General features: G+C 44.7%; 1 gene segment (V, D, J or C); it reads left to right on the top strand.

The window, feature by feature from the left end:
* The first annotated feature begins 11434 nt into the window (after positions 1-11434).
* LOC144486804 (T cell receptor alpha variable 38-2/delta variable 8-like) lies at positions 11435-15294 on the top strand. The segment is given in 2 exon segments: positions 11435-11529; positions 13918-15294. Coding segments are annotated over 2 exon segments (384 nt in total).
* The last annotated feature ends 6913 nt before the right edge of the window (positions 15295-22207 follow it).

The following is a 22207-nucleotide window of genomic DNA, read 5'->3' as shown; positions in this document are numbered from 1 at the left end:
TCAGATTCACTTGTAAGGGAAATTGTACTGGATATTGTATGAGTTTAGTATGAAATTCAGATTCACTTGTAAGGGAAATTGTACTGGATATTGTATGAGTTTAGTATGGAATTCAGATTCACAGGTTTTAGTAAAATGATAAAGTAGATTTAGGTCTTAGTGAAATGATAAAGTAGATTTAGGTGAATAGTGAGATGGATATGTAACCTAAAGTAACTTCGTGTGACCTAATATAATCAAGTGTAGTCGATATGATTAAAGTGGAGGAACTAGAAGAACTAAAGAAGTAATATAGCAGTCACTGATTAGCAAAAGCAGACAATAGTCACTTAAGAAAACAAGAAAGACTGCTCGGTGGTTCAACTTAATAGCAGAGAGAATGTTTTCTTCTAAAAACACATTAGTAGACTATAAATCAGCAGGGGGGATGTCTTTTCTTCTAAACACATTCGCCTTAGCTTACAAAACCACGATTATTGTACAAACAGAAAAGTTCAGATAAGAGCAAGAGTTATTACCACCATGGTTTAAGAAACGAAGAGATATAACAGTGAACGACCGATTGCAAAGAAAACAGATAAAGTGTCAACTAAAAATAATGATGGCCAAAGAAAGAGCGGGCTGTAGGGTAAGATTACAACCAAGGACAGGCAGTAAAAGGGAGATAAGGATCTTGAGATAGGAGGCTGAAATGTACATAAAAGATTGTAAGCCCAAGAGCTCTTTGGAGTTTTCCGGACGCTCCCGGCTTTATCTCTTATGCTGAGAAATAAAGTCTTTTGCTTGAAAGATCGCTGCTCAGACTCTCTGTTTTAAACCGATGTAAACGAATTGTCGTCCTGGGGAACCACGACAAAATTGGCGCTGCTTAGCAGGGTTGGTGAGAGATCGCCCAGAAAAGCATCTGGAAGGAGTAGCGGAGACGGTGGTCCAACCGGAACCGAGAAGTCCCCAGCCGGCCTTCTGTCAACAAGGTAAGCAGACTTGCATGCATGTAAATCCTTGTTGTCAGAAAGGGGTTTTCTCGAGGCCCGGTGCACCCGGCTCTCTGCTGGTCCTGGATCTCCCCAACCCAAAAAGATATCCTGCACAGGTAAAACCAAATTGTGTAAAAATTTTGAGAGACTGAGTCTGATCCGAAGAGCAGAATTTTTGCATGCAAAAGCGCGCTGCGAATACTGTATTGTCTGTGAATGGGTAAAAAGTGAGACGGGAAAAAGGCCGAAAGCTAAAGTAATGCAATTAGGTTAAGTCAAGCGGTTTGGAGCGGGTTTTTCAGGTCACGACTTGCCCAGAAGAGAGTAAGTGTGGGAAAATCTGCCAGTCCAAACCTACCCAGGACCTCGGGTAAGGGACGTCAACCGAGAGGGAGAGAGATCAGTGAGAGATCACTCTCTGACCTAATACAGTAGCCAAAAGCACAGGAGTGGATTTTAACCACAGGAAAGGGGAGTAGCAGCTAGAATAGAGGAAGTAAAAGACCAGTTTGAACAAACTGGTCTGAGACAACAGCGTGAAGGACAGAAATAAGAGAGAGAGTCGGAATATAGGTAGGGTAATAACTAACAACTTGAAAAATTACCCTGACAAAACTGCCTGGTGACAAGATTGAAAATAACTAATCTTTGAATAATAACAAAAACGGAAGCAACACTGGATTGGAAAAAGATTACACACATAATTAACTTAGAGGAGATAAAGAATGAGTGGCCGTATGTAAAGTGGGAAAGAGTAGTCGATAGGAATTGGATAGACGAAATAAAATTGGAAACCCTAGAGAAATTAATAAAGGGATCTGACCGATACAGGATTCTTATACACATAGACGAGCAAGTGAAAACCTACTACCCTCTGGCCCGGGAGAGGAAGATAGTGCCAGGACAGGGGACTACGGGGAAGTGGATATCAGGACCCCGGTTAGAATTACAGATAGTGGCAAAAGAAATCCAAAGGAAAGGTAAACAGGGGACTGAGCACGGAAAAACAATACAGCAAGTAATAATCACTGTGATACCTAACTCTGACAGATTAAGTGACAAAAATTGCGACAGTGATCCAAAAAGACGAGTAATGGCGCACCAAGTTAAGACACCAGTGGAGATATTAGGGGATAAGTTCCCAGCCCTTAGGGGAGATATAGAACACGTCTCTAAAAAATGGGCCAAAAGAACAAATAAGAGCAATACACAGTGGCCGGAGGAAGGCACATGGTCCATAGAGAGGTGTGAGGACCAGAAGGGAATGATAAAGAACTATAAGATTAAGGATAAATCGAGCAAAAGAAGGGAAAAGCGAGAAAAGGAGTTAGAGATATTAGCCCTATTCCAACAAGAAGGGAAAGAGAGAAGAGGGGTATGGAGGGGAGGTAGAATGCAGAGGCCAGTACAACTTGAGGAAAAAGCAAAATTGGAAGATCCAAACGTAGCCCCACCCCCATACTTAGAGAAACAGAGCTCCATGGGACTGTACCCAGTTATATCAGGCACAATGAATTTTGAGGGAGAATATGACATAGAACAGATGACGAAGGCGGGAAAGGCACCCACCTGTAAAGTTTCCAGATGTGGATAGGAGAGGGAAAAGGGTATTCCCGGTGATTCTGAAGGGTGGCAGACCGCAGTATATCCCTTGGTCAGGTCAGGATTTGCCTAATTTAATTAATGAATTACCCAATATTTTGGATGGGGCTGGAAGGTGGATTGGACAGTTGGAGGCAGGGATGGTGGGAAAAAGGATGGCACTGGGCGACATCAAAGCTCTCCTGACAAAGGTGCTAGGAATGGACCAAATGGCGGAAGTAATGAGACGTGCTGGCATCCTGACCGCAGCTTATAACCCAGCGGTGGATGGGATACTAATGGACCAGTACCGCCAAGACATCTGGCAGGCACTGCGGGATATGTACCCCAATCGAATGGATGTAAAAACCCTAAAGGGAGAGCCACTGGGTGAGGAGGAGAATGCAGCTGTGTATGTGGAGAATCAATTAAAAAGGTGGAGAAGGGACACGGAGAGGGACATTTTAATAGACCCACTGACCAATTCCATGTTCCGGGCTGCAATCCTAGAGGGCTTGCCAGCCCCAGCTAAGACAAGGCTGGAGGAAGTGGTGGGCTTGGACTCAAAAAATTACCGAGAGTTTGTGGATTATGTTGCCCATGCAGTAGAGAGACATCGCAAAGATGAAAAGAATGCAGACAAACAGCTGAAGGAGGTACAACGTAAACTCCTTCAGGCACAGTTGGAGGAGATCAAAAGCAAGGATAAACTGAAGGCAAAAGAGGATCTCGCACCCAGAAAAATAGCACCAATGATGGTGGAGAAAAAGCCAGAGGAAATACCTGCACTAATCAAAGGGGGGAGCGGAGATGGAGGCCAGCCCGTCATAACCTATAACATTTCTGCCTTCCCACTGTCCATGAACCCAGGAGCCTATGGCCTAAATTATCAAAACCCATACGCCCTGCAAAGTCAGACTGACTGGAATAGAAATGGGAAAGGACAGGGAGGTGGTAGGCCACCCTATCAGAATCAGAGAGGACAGGGACAGGTTAATCATCAGACTCCGAGACAGGGACCACTGCCTGGCCCTTCAGGTGTGTGCTGGGGGTGCGGGGAGGCAGGGCACATAAAAAGGAATTGCCCGCGGAATTTCCCCAGACAGGGAGAAAACCAGCAGCAGACAGGCCAACAACTGATCCAAGGGTCGCCAAACAGCATCCCGATGTTTCAAGGGCCGGTAAACCATCAGAATTCCCCATAGGGAGGCCCAGAGAACCCCGAAATGGTAGGACAGTACGTACAGATAACAGAAACTGCAGAGCAGGAACCTATAGTTAACGTTAGAGTAGGAGGGATCGAGGTCCCCATGATGATAGACACCGGCGCCACATGTACGTGCATGCAAACGAAATATGCGGATCACTTACCATTGTCAAACCAGTTTGTAAAAACTGTGGGGTTCTCGGGGAAAGTAACATTAGCTCGAATGACGACGCCGGTGCCTGTTACCATTGGAAATAAGACAACCCATGTACCTATTTTAGTATGTGATAAAACTCCTTTAAATCTATTGGGAAGGGATGCAATCCTAGGTTTAGGACTGAAATTAGAATGCACTGAACAAGGAATTGATTTGATGGGAATGTATCCACTTGAAATACCAGGAAAGGAAGGGGTTAATGTATATTGGTTGGGAGATATAGAGGAACAAGTTAAAAAACAGATATGGGAAGTTTGGGGAAAGCTTATAAACACTTGGGTTCCACAAGCCAAATGGCCAAGAACAGAATTACACAGTACAATGATATTTGATGAAGGGCAGGAACCTGAGATACAGGAGAAATGGGAAAGGGAGGCAGGACGAGAACAGGAAATAAAGTCAGGAAGTATTTTAATCGGACTAGAGGGAGTAGCCCTCACAATTGTTAGGAATGAATGGGTTAACAAATGGTTCTCTGTATCTGGGGCGGGGCCACATGTCACATTGAAAGTGAATCCGGGATACAGAACAAAAGACCTAGGACCAATGGTGTTGAGAGCACAAGATTTAGAATTTGTCCAGACAGACAATGTAGATATTTGGACGTCCAGCAATGGACAAATGACGAAAATAATTTTGGATGTTAAAATGCTTGGGAAACCGAAGCAGATAACAATAGGAGTGCAAATCGAGAAACAGGAACTGGAGTGGAGAGAGAGGTTAGAGCAGGATTTGAACTCCCTCCCGCAGGAGTTGTGGTCCAGACAGGACACGGATGTAGGGAGGGTCAAAAACGCTAATCCAGTTGAAGTCAGATTAAAGATAGGACGTCAGGGGCCGTTTAGGCCGCAATACCCAATCAAGACAGAAGCAATTGAAGGAATTAGAGGGACAATTAAGGGATTGATAGAAGCAGGGGTATTAAAAGAAACCCGGAGCAGGTGTAATACACCGCTACTACCAGTGAAAAAGGCGGACGGAGAAAAATGGAGATTGGTGCATGATCTAAGGGCAATTAATGAGGTAGTGGAAGATATGCCAGCAGAGGTTCCAAACCCTTATACCTTGATGACAAATATACCACCTGAAAGTAGATGGTTTACTGTAATAGACCTATGTTCGGCATTTTTTAGTGTGCCACTAGCTCAAGAAAGTCAGTATCTCTTTGCATTTACGTACGAGGGGAAACAATACACATACAATAGGATGCCCCAAGGATTTAAACATTCCCCACATGTATTCAATCAGGTGTTGAGAGCAGATTTAGAAGGAATACAGTTGGAAGGAACACTGATACAATATGTGGATGATTTATTATTATGCACAGGAACACAAGAACAGTGCAGGAAGGATAGTTTAAAACTATTGGAAAGACTAGCAGAAGGGGGTCATAAAGTTTCCAGGAAAAAGCTGCAGCTGTGCCAGAAAAAGGTAGAATACTTGGGAAGAGAAATATCAGCAGGACAGAAGGAGATAGCTTCACAGCAAATAGAAGCAGTACTAAAAGTTCCGAAACCACAGACGGTGGGACAAATGATGACATTTTTGGGAATGACAGGATTCAGTTCAGAATGGGTGGAAAGCTATGCCGAAAAAACGCAGGCACTACGAAAGATAATGAAGGAGGCAGGGTGTGACGAATTAAAAGCCAAACTAAAATGGGATAAAGATGCTTCAGACGCATTTGAAAACGTGAAAAGAGAAATGGCACAGGCACCAGCATTGGCCTTACCGACCTATGACAAGCCCTTTGACTTATTTGTGAGTAACAGAGAAGCCGGATTTGCTACAGCAATGTTAATGCAGGAAAATTGCAAGGGTAGACGAAGGCAGGCTGTAGCATATTACAGTACCAAGCTAGACGACGTGGCAATGGGATACCCTCCGTGCTATCAAGGTCTGGCAGCAGCTTGGTGGGCGTACGAAAAGGCAGCTACGGTCACAATGGGATATCCGATAAACATACATGTATACCATAAGGTCGCTGAATTGATTGAGCAAGGAAAATTTGTGCTGACACCTGCTAGGATCCATCATTATCGAATGCTAACCACATTTCCAGATATCACGATAATAAAGTGTAACAGAGTAAATCCAGCTGATTACATGCCATTACCTCATGAAGGAGAAGAACATGAATGCTTAAGAGAAGCAAAAACATTTATGAAACTGAGAAAAGATTTAAGAGCAGAGGGACTAGTGACAGAAGGGAAAAGGATACTGTATGTAGATGGCTCATGTTACAGGGATCACTTAGGAAACCACGCAGGCTATGCCATAGTTGAACAGAAAGGGGAAACACTTGAAGTCATAGAAGCAGAGAAATGTGAACAGCCCTGTTCAGCCCAACTGGCAGAACTTAAAGCATTGACCAGAGCATGTGAGCTAGCAAACGGGGAAGCATTGGAAATTTATACTGATTCGGCCTATGCCCACGGGGTCTGCCATCTGTTCGGGGCAATATGGAAGCAAAGGGGATTTAGGAAAAGCGGAGGAGGACCAATACAACACGAAGGTCAAATCAGGGCTTTAATAAGGGCCATGATGGGTCCAAGGGAATTAGCCATAATTAAGTGTCAGGCGCATAAATAGGGAGCAGACAGCATCACACAGGGAAACACCAAAGCCGACAAGGCAGCTAAAGAAGCGTCAGGATGCATTGAGGCTACGATAGCCCCAGTAGAAATAGCAAGGCCGCACCCAGGGCCAGGTACGGGGGATATCGAACCTCACATCACATTAGAGGATGTAGCACAATTACAGGAGGAAACCTCCGTAGCTGAAAAGGCAATGTGGAAAGATAGAGGAGCACTACAGGGACAACAGGACAGGATATGGAGAAATGGGGAGGGATTAGTCATAGCACCCACATCATTACTAACCGTACTAATTAGCGAAGCGCATGGAGTGGACCACTGTGCGAGAGGAGAAGTGGCTAGAAAGATCAAGAAGGAAGGATTCTGGTCACCATACCTGCAAAACTCGATTGACTACATACTAAGTCAGTGTGAGGTGTGTGCTCAGAATAACATCAGGAAGGGCATTACTGCCCCAATAGGGCATATACCCATTCCTGAAGGACCATTTAAACATCTATGCATGGACTATGTGGATATGGGAAAGGTGGTAAGAGGGAAAAGATACATGTTAGTGATTATTGATAGATTCAGCAGATGGATAGAAGCAACGCCATCCAAAGATCAAGGATCTGGAACGGTGATTAACTTCCTGTCAAAAGAAATTATCCCAAGATTTGGCATACCCACGCAATTAAGTTCAGACAATGGATCTGCTTTTATAGGAAGGGCACTGAGAGAGACACTCTCGGCACTCCGAATAAAGCAGAAGTTTGGATGCGTATATCACCCTCAATCCCAAGGAATGGTGGAGAGAGCAAACGGGACCCTTAAGGCTAAAATAAGCAAAATTTGCAGTGAAACAGGGAAAAACTGGATAGATGCTCTGCCATTGGCTCTAATGCAATACAGGAGTCAGGAAAACAGAATCACACATTTGAGCCCACATGAAATGATGACAGGAAGAGTAATGCCGGTACCTAAGATCAGGGGATCAGGAGGTCCTACGCTAGAATGTTCAGATCAAAGCACAAAAGAATATATACAACAATTAACTGTTATACATAGAACTATATTTGAACAGGAAAAAGCCAAGGAGGAGGAGAATCCGGTAACAGAACATCAGATCAAGCCTGGAGATCGAGTATACATCAGAAAGTTCCGGAGACGTTGGAACGAACCGAGACGAGAAGGACCGTTTGAAGTCACCAAAGTGTCTCCCACGGCTTTGCAAGTAGAAGGCAGTACACTGTGGTATCACTTGAACCATTGTACCAGAACGATACCAGGGGTGGGGGAGAGAAGGGAAATTGAAGAAGTACACAGAGTGGATAGAGGTGATAGCGAGGAAGAAATAGAAATACACGGGGAGAATCGTGGGGAGGAGGAACAGGGCCAAGGAAGAACAAAAAGAATAGAGGATGATGAAAGTAGTTCTGTACATGAGCTGGCTGATGATACAAATGCCCAGCCTGAGCCTATTAGTCAAGGTGCCGAGGGAGGTGAGGACAGGGAAGGGGCCCCATTCCCCACCTGGGAGTTGGAAACTATTTCCCTTAGGAACTTCCGTGACCCATAGAAAAGGAGAATGGGATACAGAAGACATAAGGGTGCAAAATCAGGAAGATAGAGTATTAAGACGAACAAAACGTGAACGATTAGTGAGCACAAATACTATTTGGGAAAAAGCGCAGAAAAACAAATGGTGGAAATGGGCTGAGTATACAGGTCAGAGAAACAGTGATGGGAAAGAGTGTGTAGTATGTGCATCAGAGAAACCTAACACCCAAGTAACTGATATACCATGGGGATCAGGAGACTGTAGAACCAGGAAACAAAGCTGGAGAAAGGAAAATTGCCGTCCATATACCACATATATAAGGTATCATATGATAGGGAATCGGAACTACTCGTATGAGAATATAGACTGTTCCGGATCCGCATGTGATAACCTTTGTAAAGGTGAGCCGCCGTTGTGTCAATACCACTGCATCCTGTTTGCTGGGGTAAAAAAGGGCATCTACAACTTGACCCACAGATGTCCAAAGTGGCCAAAAACGGCAGTGGACGCGGTCCCAAAGGAATGGAGTGTAGAGCCCAACTTACAAATCCGAGATTGCTATTGGAGGGAAAGTAGCACAGGAAGTAGTGTGGGAAATTACACAGGAGAGTGTGAAAGGATTTGGAATATAACCGATGCTCTTTATCTGATCCTCTCAGGAGGGGGATGGGCACCCCCTCCTTTTGTGTTAGACTATCAAGAAAATCAACTGGCCGATCTCTGGTGGCTTTGTGGCCCGGAGAAAGGGCTATTGGCAAAATTACCACAGAATTGGAAAGGACTATGTGCTCGAGTTATGCTTGCCCAGAGCATTGTGATACTACCGGGGGAAAGAGAAATTAAATCACAAAGAATTAAGAGGGCATATACCCCTGACCCTACGATAAAATTGGACGCAATCGGACAGCCCCGCGGCATCCCGAATGAGTTCAAAGCTAGGAACGAAATAGCTGCAGGGTTTGAATCCCTCTTTGTTTGGATCACACCCAGCAAGAATACTGAGTGGATCAATTACATCTATTATAATCAGCAGAGGTTTATTAATTATACGAATGATGCCCTGGAGGCCTTAGGAGAGCAGTTGGATGCGACCAGCAAAATGGCGTGGCAAAATCGACAGGCGTTAGATTGGCTCCTGGCAGAGAAAGGAGGGGTGTGTGTTATGTTTGGGGATCAGTGCTGCACATTTATCCCTAATAACACTAATCCAGAGGGGTCATTTACACAAGCCATGAATAAGTTAAGAAATCTTAAGAAAGAAGTGAAAGAAAATGCTGGGTTTGGGCATGAGGTATGGAGTTGGCTGGACAGAATATTAGGAAGATGGGGGGCGTGGTTTGCCAAAGCTGGAGCTGTAGCAATCGCAACAATAATCATTCTGGGACTGATATTTTGTTGTTTTTTACCCGCCCTGAGATCCTTCCTTACCAGAGTGGCAGCGCGGCAGATGGTGACGCGGGTGCTAAGCAGCTCACGCTCGAGAGAAAAAACAGAGGAATGGGAAAATCTTGAGCCGCCCCCGCTGAGTGGATTCACAATGACCTTGGTCGAAGTTGAAACTCGTCACTCTGTAAAATAACTACAATAGTGGAAGATCACCTTGTGGAAACAACAGCACCTTGCTGAAGTCCGCACGAAACCAGGAGAACTTAGTCTGTACACAGGAATCAGTCTTTTTCCCTTCCCTAGACAAGAGTGGGAAGGTTTTTGGCTGATGACTGTCAGGGGCAGGCAATCTGGAGGAGCAACCCAAAAATCAGAACCGGGATAGACAAATTATGATAAAGTTAGAATAGGGACACTGATCCCTGACCAAAATATTCGGCTCCTCCACATCGCCTGCAAAAAGTGATTAAAATAAAATACAAATGGGATCGAGCGAGGGGATTATTTGAGCTTGGTAATTGGGATGAGGCTAGGGAATAGCCTCAAAGGGGGGACTTGTAAGGGAAATTGTACTGGATATTGTATGAGTTTAGTATGAAATTCAGATTCACTTGTAAGGGAAATTGTACTGGATATTGTATGAGTTTAGTATGAAATTCAGATTCACTTGTAAGGGAAATTGTACTGGATATTGTATGAGTTTAGTATGGAATTCAGATTCACAGGTTTTAGTAAAATGATAAAGTAGATTTAGGTCTTAGTGAAATGATAAAGTAGATTTAGGTGAATAGTGAGATGGATATGTAACCTAAAGTAACTTCGTGTGACCTAATATAATCAAGTGTAGTCGATATGATTAAAGTGGAGGAACTAGAAGAACTAAAGAAGTAATATAGCAGTCACTGATTAGCAAAAGCAGACAATAGTCACTTAAGAAAACAAGAAAGACTGCTCGGTGGTTCAACTTAATAGCAGAGAGAATGTTTTCTTCTAAAAACACATTAGTAGACTATAAATCAGCAGGGGGGATGTCTTTTCTTCTAAACACATTCGCCTTAGCTTACAAAACCACGATTATTGTACAAACAGAAAAGTTCAGATAAGAGCAAGAGTTATTACCACCATGGTTTAAGAAACGAAGAGATATAACAGTGAACGACCGATTGCAAAGAAAACAGATAAAGTGTCAACTAAAAATAATGATGGCCAAAGAAAGAGCGGGCTGTAGGGTAAGATTACAACCAAGGACAGGCAGTAAAAGGGAGATAAGGATCTTGAGATAGGAGGCTGAAATGTACATAAAAGATTGTAAGCCCAAGAGCTCTTTGGAGTTTTCCGGACGCTCCCGGCTTTATCTCTTATGCTGAGAAATAAAGTCTTTTGCTTGAAAGATCGCTGCTCAGACTCTCTGTTTTAAACCGATGTAAACGAATTGTCGTCCTGGGGAACCACGACACTTATCTAAAGAAAGATGGCAATGCGTTAAAAAACGTTCAGAGAAGGTTTGCTGTCATAGTATCCAGGTACGTGCGGGTTATCTGTATCCGCGGTAAGAATATTGATGTTGGGTTTGTATCCACTTGAGTTTCGAAGACTCAGAGATAACTTCATTGAAACCTTTAAAACCATAAGGGGTATTAACGGTGTGGATGTGGAGCGAGTTGTTCCTCGTGTCCGTGTTGTAGCTGCACTGGGTATTTCTGGGTCTTTATATTTCTCGGCGTGTGTATATCTGGGCTCTTGTTTCTGCGTCTGTTCCCAATGCGGTTGTAATGTCCACGGGAGGGCGCTCTCTGATCACTTACCGAACATCACAGTTGCCTTCTGCAGAGAGTGACTATTTGCAGATATAAAAATGGGTGGGGAAATAAACCCCAGCCAATCGCACCACACCTTGTTGACTCTTTCAACTTCTCACATTCCAGGTCCGGTACAGAGAGAGATCATTGTTTCCGTTTCTGGAGCTCAGACTGGAACGCTGGGGGTGAAAATGTTCCTGATTCTAGTTATTGCTCTGATCCCAGGTCAGTGATTCTGGTCACAGATTGTAAAGTATATCGCAAACCTTGTGCAATTTCCCTTTCCCAGCGCTGTGTGACTATCGTCTTCCTCTGTCTCCTAACCCGCTGTGCGTCCGCTGTTTATTTTCAGAGATGAGTAATGGAGACTCAGTGTTCCAGTCAGAACCAGGAGTTGAAGCAGCAGAGGGTGAAGATTCAGCAATACCCTGCAGTTACTCTGTGCCGAGTTCAGCTATACAACATGACCTGTTCTGGTATCGCCAGTATCCACACCGAGCTCCTCAGTATCTGCTCAGAGCCAATAGTTATGGGTTTACCGATACGGCTCCCGGCTTTGGACACTTCAGCGGGAATCTCAACCAGACACAAAGCACTTTTCACTTGTCCATGAAAGATTTGAAGATGAGAGACAGCGCCGTGTATTACTGTGCACTGAGACCCACAGTGAGTGAGGCTCCCGCGGGCCTCAGACAAAAAGTGACGCAGACGTTTCAGGGTCAGAGAAAAAGAGTCGGATCTCAACGAAAATGCGCAGAAAATGAAGGCCACAATACAGCCCCAGCTGAATAATATTCCCCCCACTGAGCTCAGCCATTGTCAGTGTTGTGAAATGTCACATTTGCCGTCCTATTATTCCCGGATCAAATCCAACCATTCTCCGACCCCATCCGCACAAAATCTGCAGATTATCCCGGGTGAATAACTCCCTTAATCTGTACTTAGAAAGATTCTGGATTCGGTGCCTATCTGCCCGGCCACACATTTTAAAAGTGATCTATTGTCAAATGCAGCCTCAGAATTGTCCCATTTTCAAGTCCGTGGAGCAGAAATAATAACTGATTGAAATCAGAGCTTTTCTATTTGGGGAATAGAGGGGTACAGTGAAGATTTACCATGCTGATTCCTGGGATGGCAGCTCTGTCATATGAGGAGAGATTAAATCCGTTAGGATTATATTCACTGGGGTTTCGATCAGTGTGAGGGGATCTCATAGAAACTTATAAAATTCGAACAGGGTTAGACAGGGTGGATTCAGAAGACTGTTCCCAATGGTGGAATCCAGAACTAGGCGTCATCTTTTGAAGATAAGGGATAAACTGAGGTGAAGGGAAATCCCTTCATCCAGAGAGTGTTGAATGCATGAAATTCAGTTCCACCGAATGTAGTTGAGGCCAAAACGTTGTCTGATTTCAAGAAGAAATTTGATATAGCTCTTGGGGCTAAAGGGGTCGAGGGATATGGGCGAGGGGGAAGGGGGATCAGGATATTGAATTCCATGATCAGCTATGATTACGATGATTGGCGGAGAAGGCTCCTGCTTCTAGTTTCTATGTTATGAGTCCGTGAAATATTTCCTGGTGCAGAGTTGAGTGACTACTTATCCCCGGTACACTTACAGCACTAACTATTAATTATGTTGAGTCATGGCCATTAGGCTCAACGAGCCTGTCCCGACAACAATCCCACCCAGGCCCTATCCCCGTAACCCACATATTTAACCTGCTATCCCCTGACACTAAAGGTAATCTTGCGTGGCCAATCCAGCAAACCTGCACAGTTTAGGACTGTGGAAGGAAACTGGAGCACCTGAGGAAACCCACGCAGACACGGGGAGAAAGTGCAAACTCCACAGAGACAGTGACCCGAGGCTGGAATCGAACCCGCGTCCCTGGGGCTGTGAGGCAGCAATGCTAACCACTGCGCCACCGTGTCGCCCATAAATGATTAAATTAGTTTCACTTTTCACCTGAATTAGAAAAAAAGGATCTGCCTTCAGAAAGATTGATGGACTGAGTCCACATAACGCTTGGCAGCGACTTTCTGTCTCTCTCTACAGCTGACTATGTAACGTCACTTTGTATTATCCGAAAACCTTGATACACTACAGCTGTCCCCTCTATATGTTGATAAAGTCCAGGTGAATAGCAGTGTTTCAGGGCGGCGGCTCACCAACATCTTTCCCGAGGATATCAAGGATACACAAATAAGCACTGGTCTTAACAGTGACGCTGGAATTAAGTGAAAAAAATGTTTAACCGAGTGTAATTTAATTGGATTCAGGATTACCACTATCCTGATGCTGAAGCTATCAGAATTATTGAGAAAATGTGACCAAACTCAGCAATTTGTGCTCGTTTCCGGCTCACCATAAGGCAACACCGGCAGATTACTGGGGGCGGGGTTTAAAACAGATTCTGTCAAATACCCAACTCCCCTTTACAGCGCGGATAGAGGCAATGCGGCGGCTCAGCATCTGGGTTGTGTGGGTAGCATTCTTGACTGGTAATTGGGGATGAAATACATTTCATCCTTTATTTCACGTATGGTTCAAATATTTCCAGCCTCTGACCTGACCAGTTTCCCTTTGATTATGTTTATTTGTTTTTTCAGATGTGACTAATGAAGATTCTGTCACTCAGCGGTTCCCCTCAGATGGTAAGACAGAAGGAGAAGCGGTGACATTGATCTGTACCTATGATACCACAGCCACCAATTATTACTTACATTGGTATCGACAGCGCCCAGAGAAGCAACCGGAATTTATAGTGATGAAAAGTTCTTGGGACACTGAGGATAAAGCAGGTTTTGCTACAATCCGTTTCTCCGCTGAGCTCCAGATCGAGAATAAAATCACCAGTTTAACCATCTCGGGTCTGCAGCTAACTGACGCTGGCGGCTATTACTGCGCTTTCAGTCTCACAGTGATAGAAAACATTCTCACCGCCGAACAAAAACTCTAGATAGGAGCTGCTGCCTACTGCGGATTGTTTAGAATCGCGGGCAGATTGAGCAGCGGCGCTCTCAGCTGCTCAAACACAGCGAGGAGAAACCAGAATAACCTCGGATCAAGCATTCACCCAACAGTTTCCAGAACCAACAGAGAGCCGACAGTTCAGTTCAACCCGTCCCCTTTCCCGAGCCCGCACCCGCTCAGGGTGGGAGCTCTGATCCTCTCATTGAACGGCTGTGAACGAAAATGTCAATTAACCAAAGCACATGATTAATAAATTGCTAAAACATGGCATTTGATTAGAAAAATAAAATCACCCAATGTCAGCAGGATCAGAGCTTCAGCTGCAAACAGGTTTTTTTTTCGTGCTGAAGAAGATGGGCCAATCAGGGTTTTATTTGCAGACAGGGATTTGCTGCCGAGTCCAGGACTGTCAATGGTTGGTGGTGGGGGTGGTGGACAGTGGAGCTTCCCTTTCTCATTCTGTGGGACACTGGTGGTTGACATTCTGACTAATCAGATTATTCTGGGATGTTGTCAGTTGCCGTCATTCAGAGTCCAATTCGGGGATACGCTGTGTTTAAACAAATAAGTTCTGGACATTCACTAGGATTCTGTGGGTGTATGCAACAACCGATTAAATGTTTCAGGAATATCTGATCTCTTTGTTACTTTTGGCTCCAATAGTCACCGTCGGTTTAGAATCATGCAATGATGATAGGGGCGGCACGGTGGCGCAGTGGTTAGCACTGCCACCTCACAGCGCCAGGGACCTGGGCTCAATTGCCGGCTTGGGTCATTGTCTGCGTGGAGTCTGGACGCTCTCCCCGTGTCTGCGTGACTTTCCTTTGGGTGCTCCGGTTTCTTCCCACAATCCAAAGACGTGCTGTTTAGGGTGCACTGGTCGTGCTAAATTCTCCCTCAGTGTTCCCGAACAGGCACCGGAGCGTGGCGACAAGGGGATTTTCACAGTAACTTCATTGCAGTGTGAATGTAAGCCTATTTGTGACTAATAAAGAAACTGTACTTTTATTGACTGATCAGCGTAATGTGTTTATTCCTCATTCTCTGCACAGCAACCTACACATCCTCTTGCTCCTTCATCTTTAAACGCTTATTCAGTTTCTCTTTCTATACCTTACTCGTCAATTTATATGTGCCGTGTCATCCTCATGGTCTCTGGTCACCACGGTTTGTTGAATGAAACAGAAAGGATATTTATTGACTGTTGGGCGTCAATGTGAAAACACCGCAATAATGGTCACGCCGCCTGGTGGCGGTTTCGAGTAACGGCATGTTTTTTGAATTGGTAAAAATATATTCGCCGCTCTGAATTATTTGTATTCGCTGCCAACCATTTGAAAGCGGTGAGGAAATTTCCTAAATGAATGGCTGTCTCGCCATAAAGACAGAGACCGTGACAACGAGAACGAGAGAGCAGAAAAGTCACCGAGAGAAAGATCACGAATCAGAAAAAAAATGTCTGCAGCTCTCGTTTATTGGTGGGTAATAATCAGCAGTTCTGGCAGAGAAGCCAGTCCTGTTCCTGGAAAAAACGCCAGTTCTCAATAAGTGAAGCCAGATTGCCCTCTTTTTAGGTCAAACCAAATAAACAAACTCAGATTAAATCAGGACAAAGTAAAAGGGGCAGCTCCCCAAAAAGGAGGGGGGAACAGTCCGAACAGAAATCAAAGTACAAAGGAAACTTAAAAACATCAAATTAAAATGTGATTATTAGGGTCAATAATGCACCCCAACCCCTGCGGTGCGATGTGAAGCCAGATTGCAAAGTGGGTGGGACTCTGTCAGACAGCCGCATTCAACACAATTGGAGCATGTTGTCACTTTCTGTCCAATACGAAAGCAGGCAGCATTTTCTCGCTGCAAGTATATTTTTAACTGGTCAGTGTGACATCCAGGGGTTACATCTAGTCCCTGAAGCATTCCGTCTTTGTGTTACAGGAATGAATGACTATGATTCAGTGTCCAATAGAAACATAGAAAATAGGAGCATGAGGAGGTCTTTCAGCCCTTTGAACCTACTCCATCCTCATTATGTTCTTTCTTTTCCACGATATCATTTGATCCATTTAGCCCCGAGAAGTGTAACTATCTCTACAATAGGAAGCAAGTTGTCCCGATGTTCTTTACTAATACTGTTCGTCTTGCTGTCCAATGATTCTGTGTTTAAATCGCCACTGCCCGTTCCCAGCGTTCTCCACCAGACATTTAATCAATACTATATTTTGTTGCAGGAAACAATAGCAAAGATAAACTACCCCAGGTACTTCTGAATTTAGGGTTCAGGAAGGACAGACAGTAACACTGGATTGCAGTTACTCGACAGCTGGTCGAACACGGTTCTGGTACACCCCAGTCTGCCGGGGAAGGCTCAAAGTGTCTGTTGACGTTATACAGCACGGAAACGCACTTCTCAAGTTTTCTGGACTGATTTCCTGTTGGTTTGAACAAAAGCAAAATGGTTCCTTTAAATATCGCTGGGGTGCTTTTCTCCGAGAGCGCCCCGCATTTATCTGCTCTGCCGCCCACACTCTGCTGCAGAGATCGAGCGGATTCCGGACAAGAACTGCAGACTGGGAGTTCCAGTTAGTGACCAGCGGAGGGCGCGCTTCCTGTGCTAATCAGGAACAATTACTCATCCCGTGAGGGTCACAGAGCCATCAATAAAATACCAACACAAAACACAACACCAACAGGAGGAGGAGCAGCAACTGAGGAATTATGTTAGTTGTTTCTAACTAACATAACTAGCACGTGGGTGGCACTGCTGCCTCGTAGTGCCAGGGGCCCAGGTTTGGTTCCCGGCTTGGTTCACTGTCTGTGTGGAGTTTCCACATTCTTCCCGTGTCTGCGTGGGTTTCGTCCCACATTCTGAACGACATGCTGTTAGGTACATTGACCCGCACAGGCACCGGAATGTGGCGACTAAGGCAATTGCGCAGTAACATCATTGCAGTGCCTTACCTGTGACTGATTAACAATGAAAAGTAACATCTACATTGAAAATCAATTTCAGAAATCATTGTATGATGGGCTCACTCCCATTTTGTCTTTTCATGATATTTCCACATATCTATCATAGAACATAGAACAGTACAGCACAGAATAGGCCCTTCGGCCCACGATGTTGTGCCGAGTTTTATCTGAAACCAAGATCAAGCTATCCCACTCCCTTATCATCCTGGTGTGCTCCATGTGCCTATCCAATAACCGCTTAAATGTTCCTAAAGTGTCTGACTCCACTATCACAGCAGGCAGTCCATTCCACACCCCAACCACTCTCTGCACAAATAACCTACCTCTGATATCCTTCCTGTATCTCCCACCATGAACCCTATAGTTATGCCCCCTTGTAATAGCTCCATCCACCCGAGGAAATAGTCTTTGAACGTTCAGTCTATCTATCCCCTTCATCATTTTATAAACCTCTATTAAGTCTCCCCTCAGCCTCCTCCGCTCCAGAGAGAACAGCCCCAGCTCCCTCAACCTTTCCTCATAAGACCTACCCTCCAAACCAGGCAGCATCCTGGTAAATCTCCTCTGCACTCTTTCCAGCGCTTCCACATCCTTCTTATATTGAGGTGACCTGAACTGCACACAATATTCCAAATGTGGTTCACCAAGGTCCTGTACAGTTGCAGCATAACCCCACTGACTCAAGTCGCGGAAAAGCAGCCAGCATAATTAAGGGCCACATGCATATTGAGGCATATGAGTTCATGGAATATGCGTGTAAAATATTATGTTCAAATAGTATTCGATCGTCGATTCACTGAGGGGAGTGGTTAGTGGATGGATAGTCTTACTATCTTACTGTCATCTGATAAAGGAGCAGCGCTCCGAAAGCTCGTGATACTAAATAAAGCTGTTGGACTTTAACTTTGTGTTGTGAGACTTCTTACTGTCTCTTGCCAGCAGTTTGAATTCCAACCGGGCAGGCAGCAATTAGGGATGACAGTAAATGAATAAAGACAAACTCAATGATGAAACTTTTCCTTACAAGTAAACGCAGCGTCCTTGACATTCCCTTGGGCCGAAGGGCCTGTTTCCATGCTGTAAACCTCTGTGACTCTATGAAAATACAAGAGGTGAGTGAGCCCATAATTAATTGATTTGTGAAATTATCTGTTTCACAGATGACGTCCCAAGACCTCATCTTTCGCTAAAACTTGCAGAACCGTCAGTCCCCCCTGTCACAGGTGACAGCTGGAGTTACACGAAATACCTGTACATTTTGACACCACCACAAACTATTGAAATTATTTTTCAATGTAAATGCAAGTCGAAACTTACCTAATACAATTCCTCAGCTGACGTTCGCTTGTTCTTGTTGAATGTTGTGTTGTGTTATTTTAGAAATGACGCTGTGACTCTCACAGGCTGAGTAATTGCTCATTAGTTATGAAGAGAGGTTGGAGAAACTTGGTTTGTTCTCACTGCAACAACGGAGGTTGAGGGGGGCGACCTGACAGAAGTCTACAAGATTATGAGGGGCATGGACAGAGTGGATAATCAGAAGCTTTTTCCCAGGGTGGAAGAGTCAATTACTAGGGGGGCACAGGTTTAAGGTGCGAGGGGCAAGGTTTAAAGGAGATGTACGAGGCAAGTTTTTTATACAGAGAGTAGTGAGTGCCGGGAACTCGCTGCCAGGGAAGGTAGTGGAAGCAGATATGACAGTGACTTTTAAGAGGCATCTTGACAAATACGTGAATAGGATGGGATGGATCCGATGAAATACTTCCCAGGCAGGCAAACCACAAGCTAGATAGAGAACACATACAGAACAGATGTGCAAACCACGGGGCGAATCCAAGAGACTGAGGTGTATTTCACATAAGCACATCATCGATTGCAAATTTCCGAATTATGACTCGTGTTGTGGGATAATTTGAGATGACCAATACTGTCGTTAACTACAGACAATATAAAACTCACGAGGCAGGTACCTCTGTGTGAGGAGGTCAAAATGAACATTCCCACCGGCTCATTTCCAAAACTGGATCGACACGTGATCCTGAGTCCCAGTACGATCCATTCTATGTCTAAACATTGAATGTCCCCATTCATAAAGTTGCAAAATGCGTTCCCTCGCCAGGAACTTTCAGATATTAATTCTGCAACTGCTAAGGTTCCCAGGCCATTGGCTCTCAACTCTTCGATTTATCATCATACCTGACAGGGACTTGCTTTTGGTTGAAATGAACAATAATTCATTCAATACATAAATTACATTAAAAGATGAGCATATATGTTTTATAATCATAGTTATTTATTCAATTCTCTTATTGCATCCATATATTTGTAAAGTATTTGTTTCATTCCCTGATTATCCTTGTTTCAAGAATCATTTAACTCTTTGTAGTGTCTTATGTATTCTGTCAAACACCTTGTAAATTGGTTAATAATTTTCCCCTTCAGCCGTATTTCAGATCAGCACATCATCGATTACAAATTTTCAAATTATGACTAGATTGGGATCTTTGGGATTGACCAGAGAGGAAATAAAACGCAGAAGTTTGAAAAAGCTGGGGCCCATTTGATACAATTAACTACTTAATCTCCGAGGCTGGGGCCTTCTGATACAGATGTTTCAGCTTCACAATTGGTTAAAACACACAAAGACAGATTTTTTCTCTTACTGCTCCATGACATAGAAAAAGACTCCACTGTCCAGGAAACACACTGACTGTCTGGTCGTAACCATGAAACGTCTCCCAGTGCCTTCTGTTTATCGTATGCATTTCTCCCTGATCAGATCCATTCCCCCTGATATTAATGCCCAGAATTCACTGAGCATCACCCCCAGGGACCCCCTCTCCCTGTTCTGTTCTCTCTGACACCATCCACCTGAAATCACGGAAATCCCATGGGATCTGCCTTGTTCCCATCTGCCATTTAATGTGCAGTACTGTTTTGCAGATAACTTTTCATCCGTTACTCCTCATACACCATATGTTAACTCTGAACGCTGCTGGGTGAGATCGGTGTTGTAAATGGCTTTATGTTTCTGACTTTACATGGCAACATTTATTTTATTTGTGTAAGAACGGGAGACATTGTGTTGGTATCCTCTGAGTAAGCAAGTAGGGTTTCAAACTTGACTTCTGTCAACAAAGCATTACTGGTCATTATCTGGATCATAAAATCCGGTCCAACCGAAACCAACTGGTGAAAGTGGAGAAGGGCAAAAGCAGAACCTTCTTCAGCTCATTTCTGAACTTCGTTTGGGCTACTGCATTGATAAAATTGCTGTTGCAGGAACTGAGTAACTGGAGCATGTTTGTAGTTCCTTGAAGGATGAAGTGTGGCTCATTGAAATCCAGGCCGGTGAAGTAAGCCTGAGCCGTAAGCCGCACGTAGAGGAAATGCCCGACCTCGGTGACCCAAAGGAGGAGGAAACTGAGCAAGATGGCAAATAGCAAGACAATGGATCTCCTGCGGTTTGCCATCTCTGGATCTCCCATGATTCTCGGTGCTCCGGAGCGTCCTGCGGGTTCTGCTGGCGACTAGAATGTGTTTGACGGTCAGAGCGTTGAGAATCAGAATGAGGAGGAATGGGAGAAAGGGCGTTAATATATGGTCCAGCCAGTCATAGGCCTGCCAGCTGGGCAGAGTAATAGCTGGACATAATATCACAGAACCAGGGCCCCCCGTCCAGGATGTACAGGGGCTGATAGGTGAAGTAGAATGGAATGTTCTTCACGGAGCTTAGAGTACAGACAAGTCCGAAAACCAGCAACGCTGTTTTCTCAGTGCAGCATCTGGCCTTTAGTTCCTGACAGCAGATCACCACATAACGGTCGAAGGTGAAAGCCACTGTCAGCCAGACTGAACCATCCCGAGTTGCAGACACCAGCACAGTGCTGACAGCTCATCCGGGGGCGGTAGATAGGACACTGTACCTGAAATAAACGCCACCGATCCGGTTGAGGATAACAGTGGTAACCATGACAAGGAAATCAGTCACCGCTATCGCCACCAGGTCGTAAGTGATGCACTGGGAGAGTCCGCACCGTCCACGGGATAGGATGATGATCGCCACCAAGTTGGCTGGAAGAGAATAAAAGGAGAAAGACGTTACCGAGTGGACTGCAAATAAAAAGCTATTCCCGATCCAACCAGTGACTGAAACCCGACTGAAACCCACCTGATCTGCCTATTCACCACCTCCAGATTTCAATTATTCCAAAGCCATTGCTACTTGTTCACCAGCCACTGCTGGATTAAACATGAGTGAATTCATAGAACATATCAATCAGTCCCTGTCACAAACACCACTCTCTGACAACTGATTCAATTCCTGTGTCTAACCATCCTCTGAGGCTTGTAACTCTTTACAATGTTGATGTCCTGTTTTGACGGTGGACTAAAATTGCAGATGCCCACATTCCCATATTGACCATAAGTGGCACGGTGGCACAGTGGGTTAGCACTGCTACCTCACAGCGTCAGGGACCTGGGTTCGGTTCCAGGCTCGAGTCCCTGTCTGTGCGGAGTTTGCACGTTCTCCCCGTGTCTGTGTGGGTTTCCTCCGCGTGCTCTGGTTTCCTCCCACATTCCGAAATACGTGCTGGTTCGGTGCACTGGCCTTGCCAGATTCATCCGCTGTGTACCGGAACAGGCGCCAGGGTGTGGTGGCTAGGGGACTCTCACAGCTACTTCATTGCAGTGTTAATGTAAGTCTAAATGTAACTAATAAATAAACTTTAACTTTGAACAAAGTAAGCATAAATTACATTTAAAATATGAGCATACATGTTTTATAAGGCGGCACGGTAGCACAGTGGTTAGCACTGCTGCTTCACAGCTCCAGGGACTTGGGTTCGATTCCCGGCTAGGGTCACTGTCTGGAGTTTGCACATTCTCCTCGTGTCTGCATGGGTTTCCTCCCACAGTCCAAAGATGTGCGGCTTAGGTTGATAGGCTATG

This window comes from Mustelus asterias, unplaced genomic scaffold, assembly GCF_964213995.1.
Source record: "Mustelus asterias unplaced genomic scaffold, sMusAst1.hap1.1 HAP1_SCAFFOLD_471, whole genome shotgun sequence".
Lineage (NCBI taxonomy): Eukaryota > Metazoa > Chordata > Chondrichthyes > Carcharhiniformes > Triakidae > Mustelus > Mustelus asterias.
The sequence above is the reverse complement of the archived record's forward strand: the minus strand, read 5'-3'. Positions and strand labels throughout refer to the sequence as shown.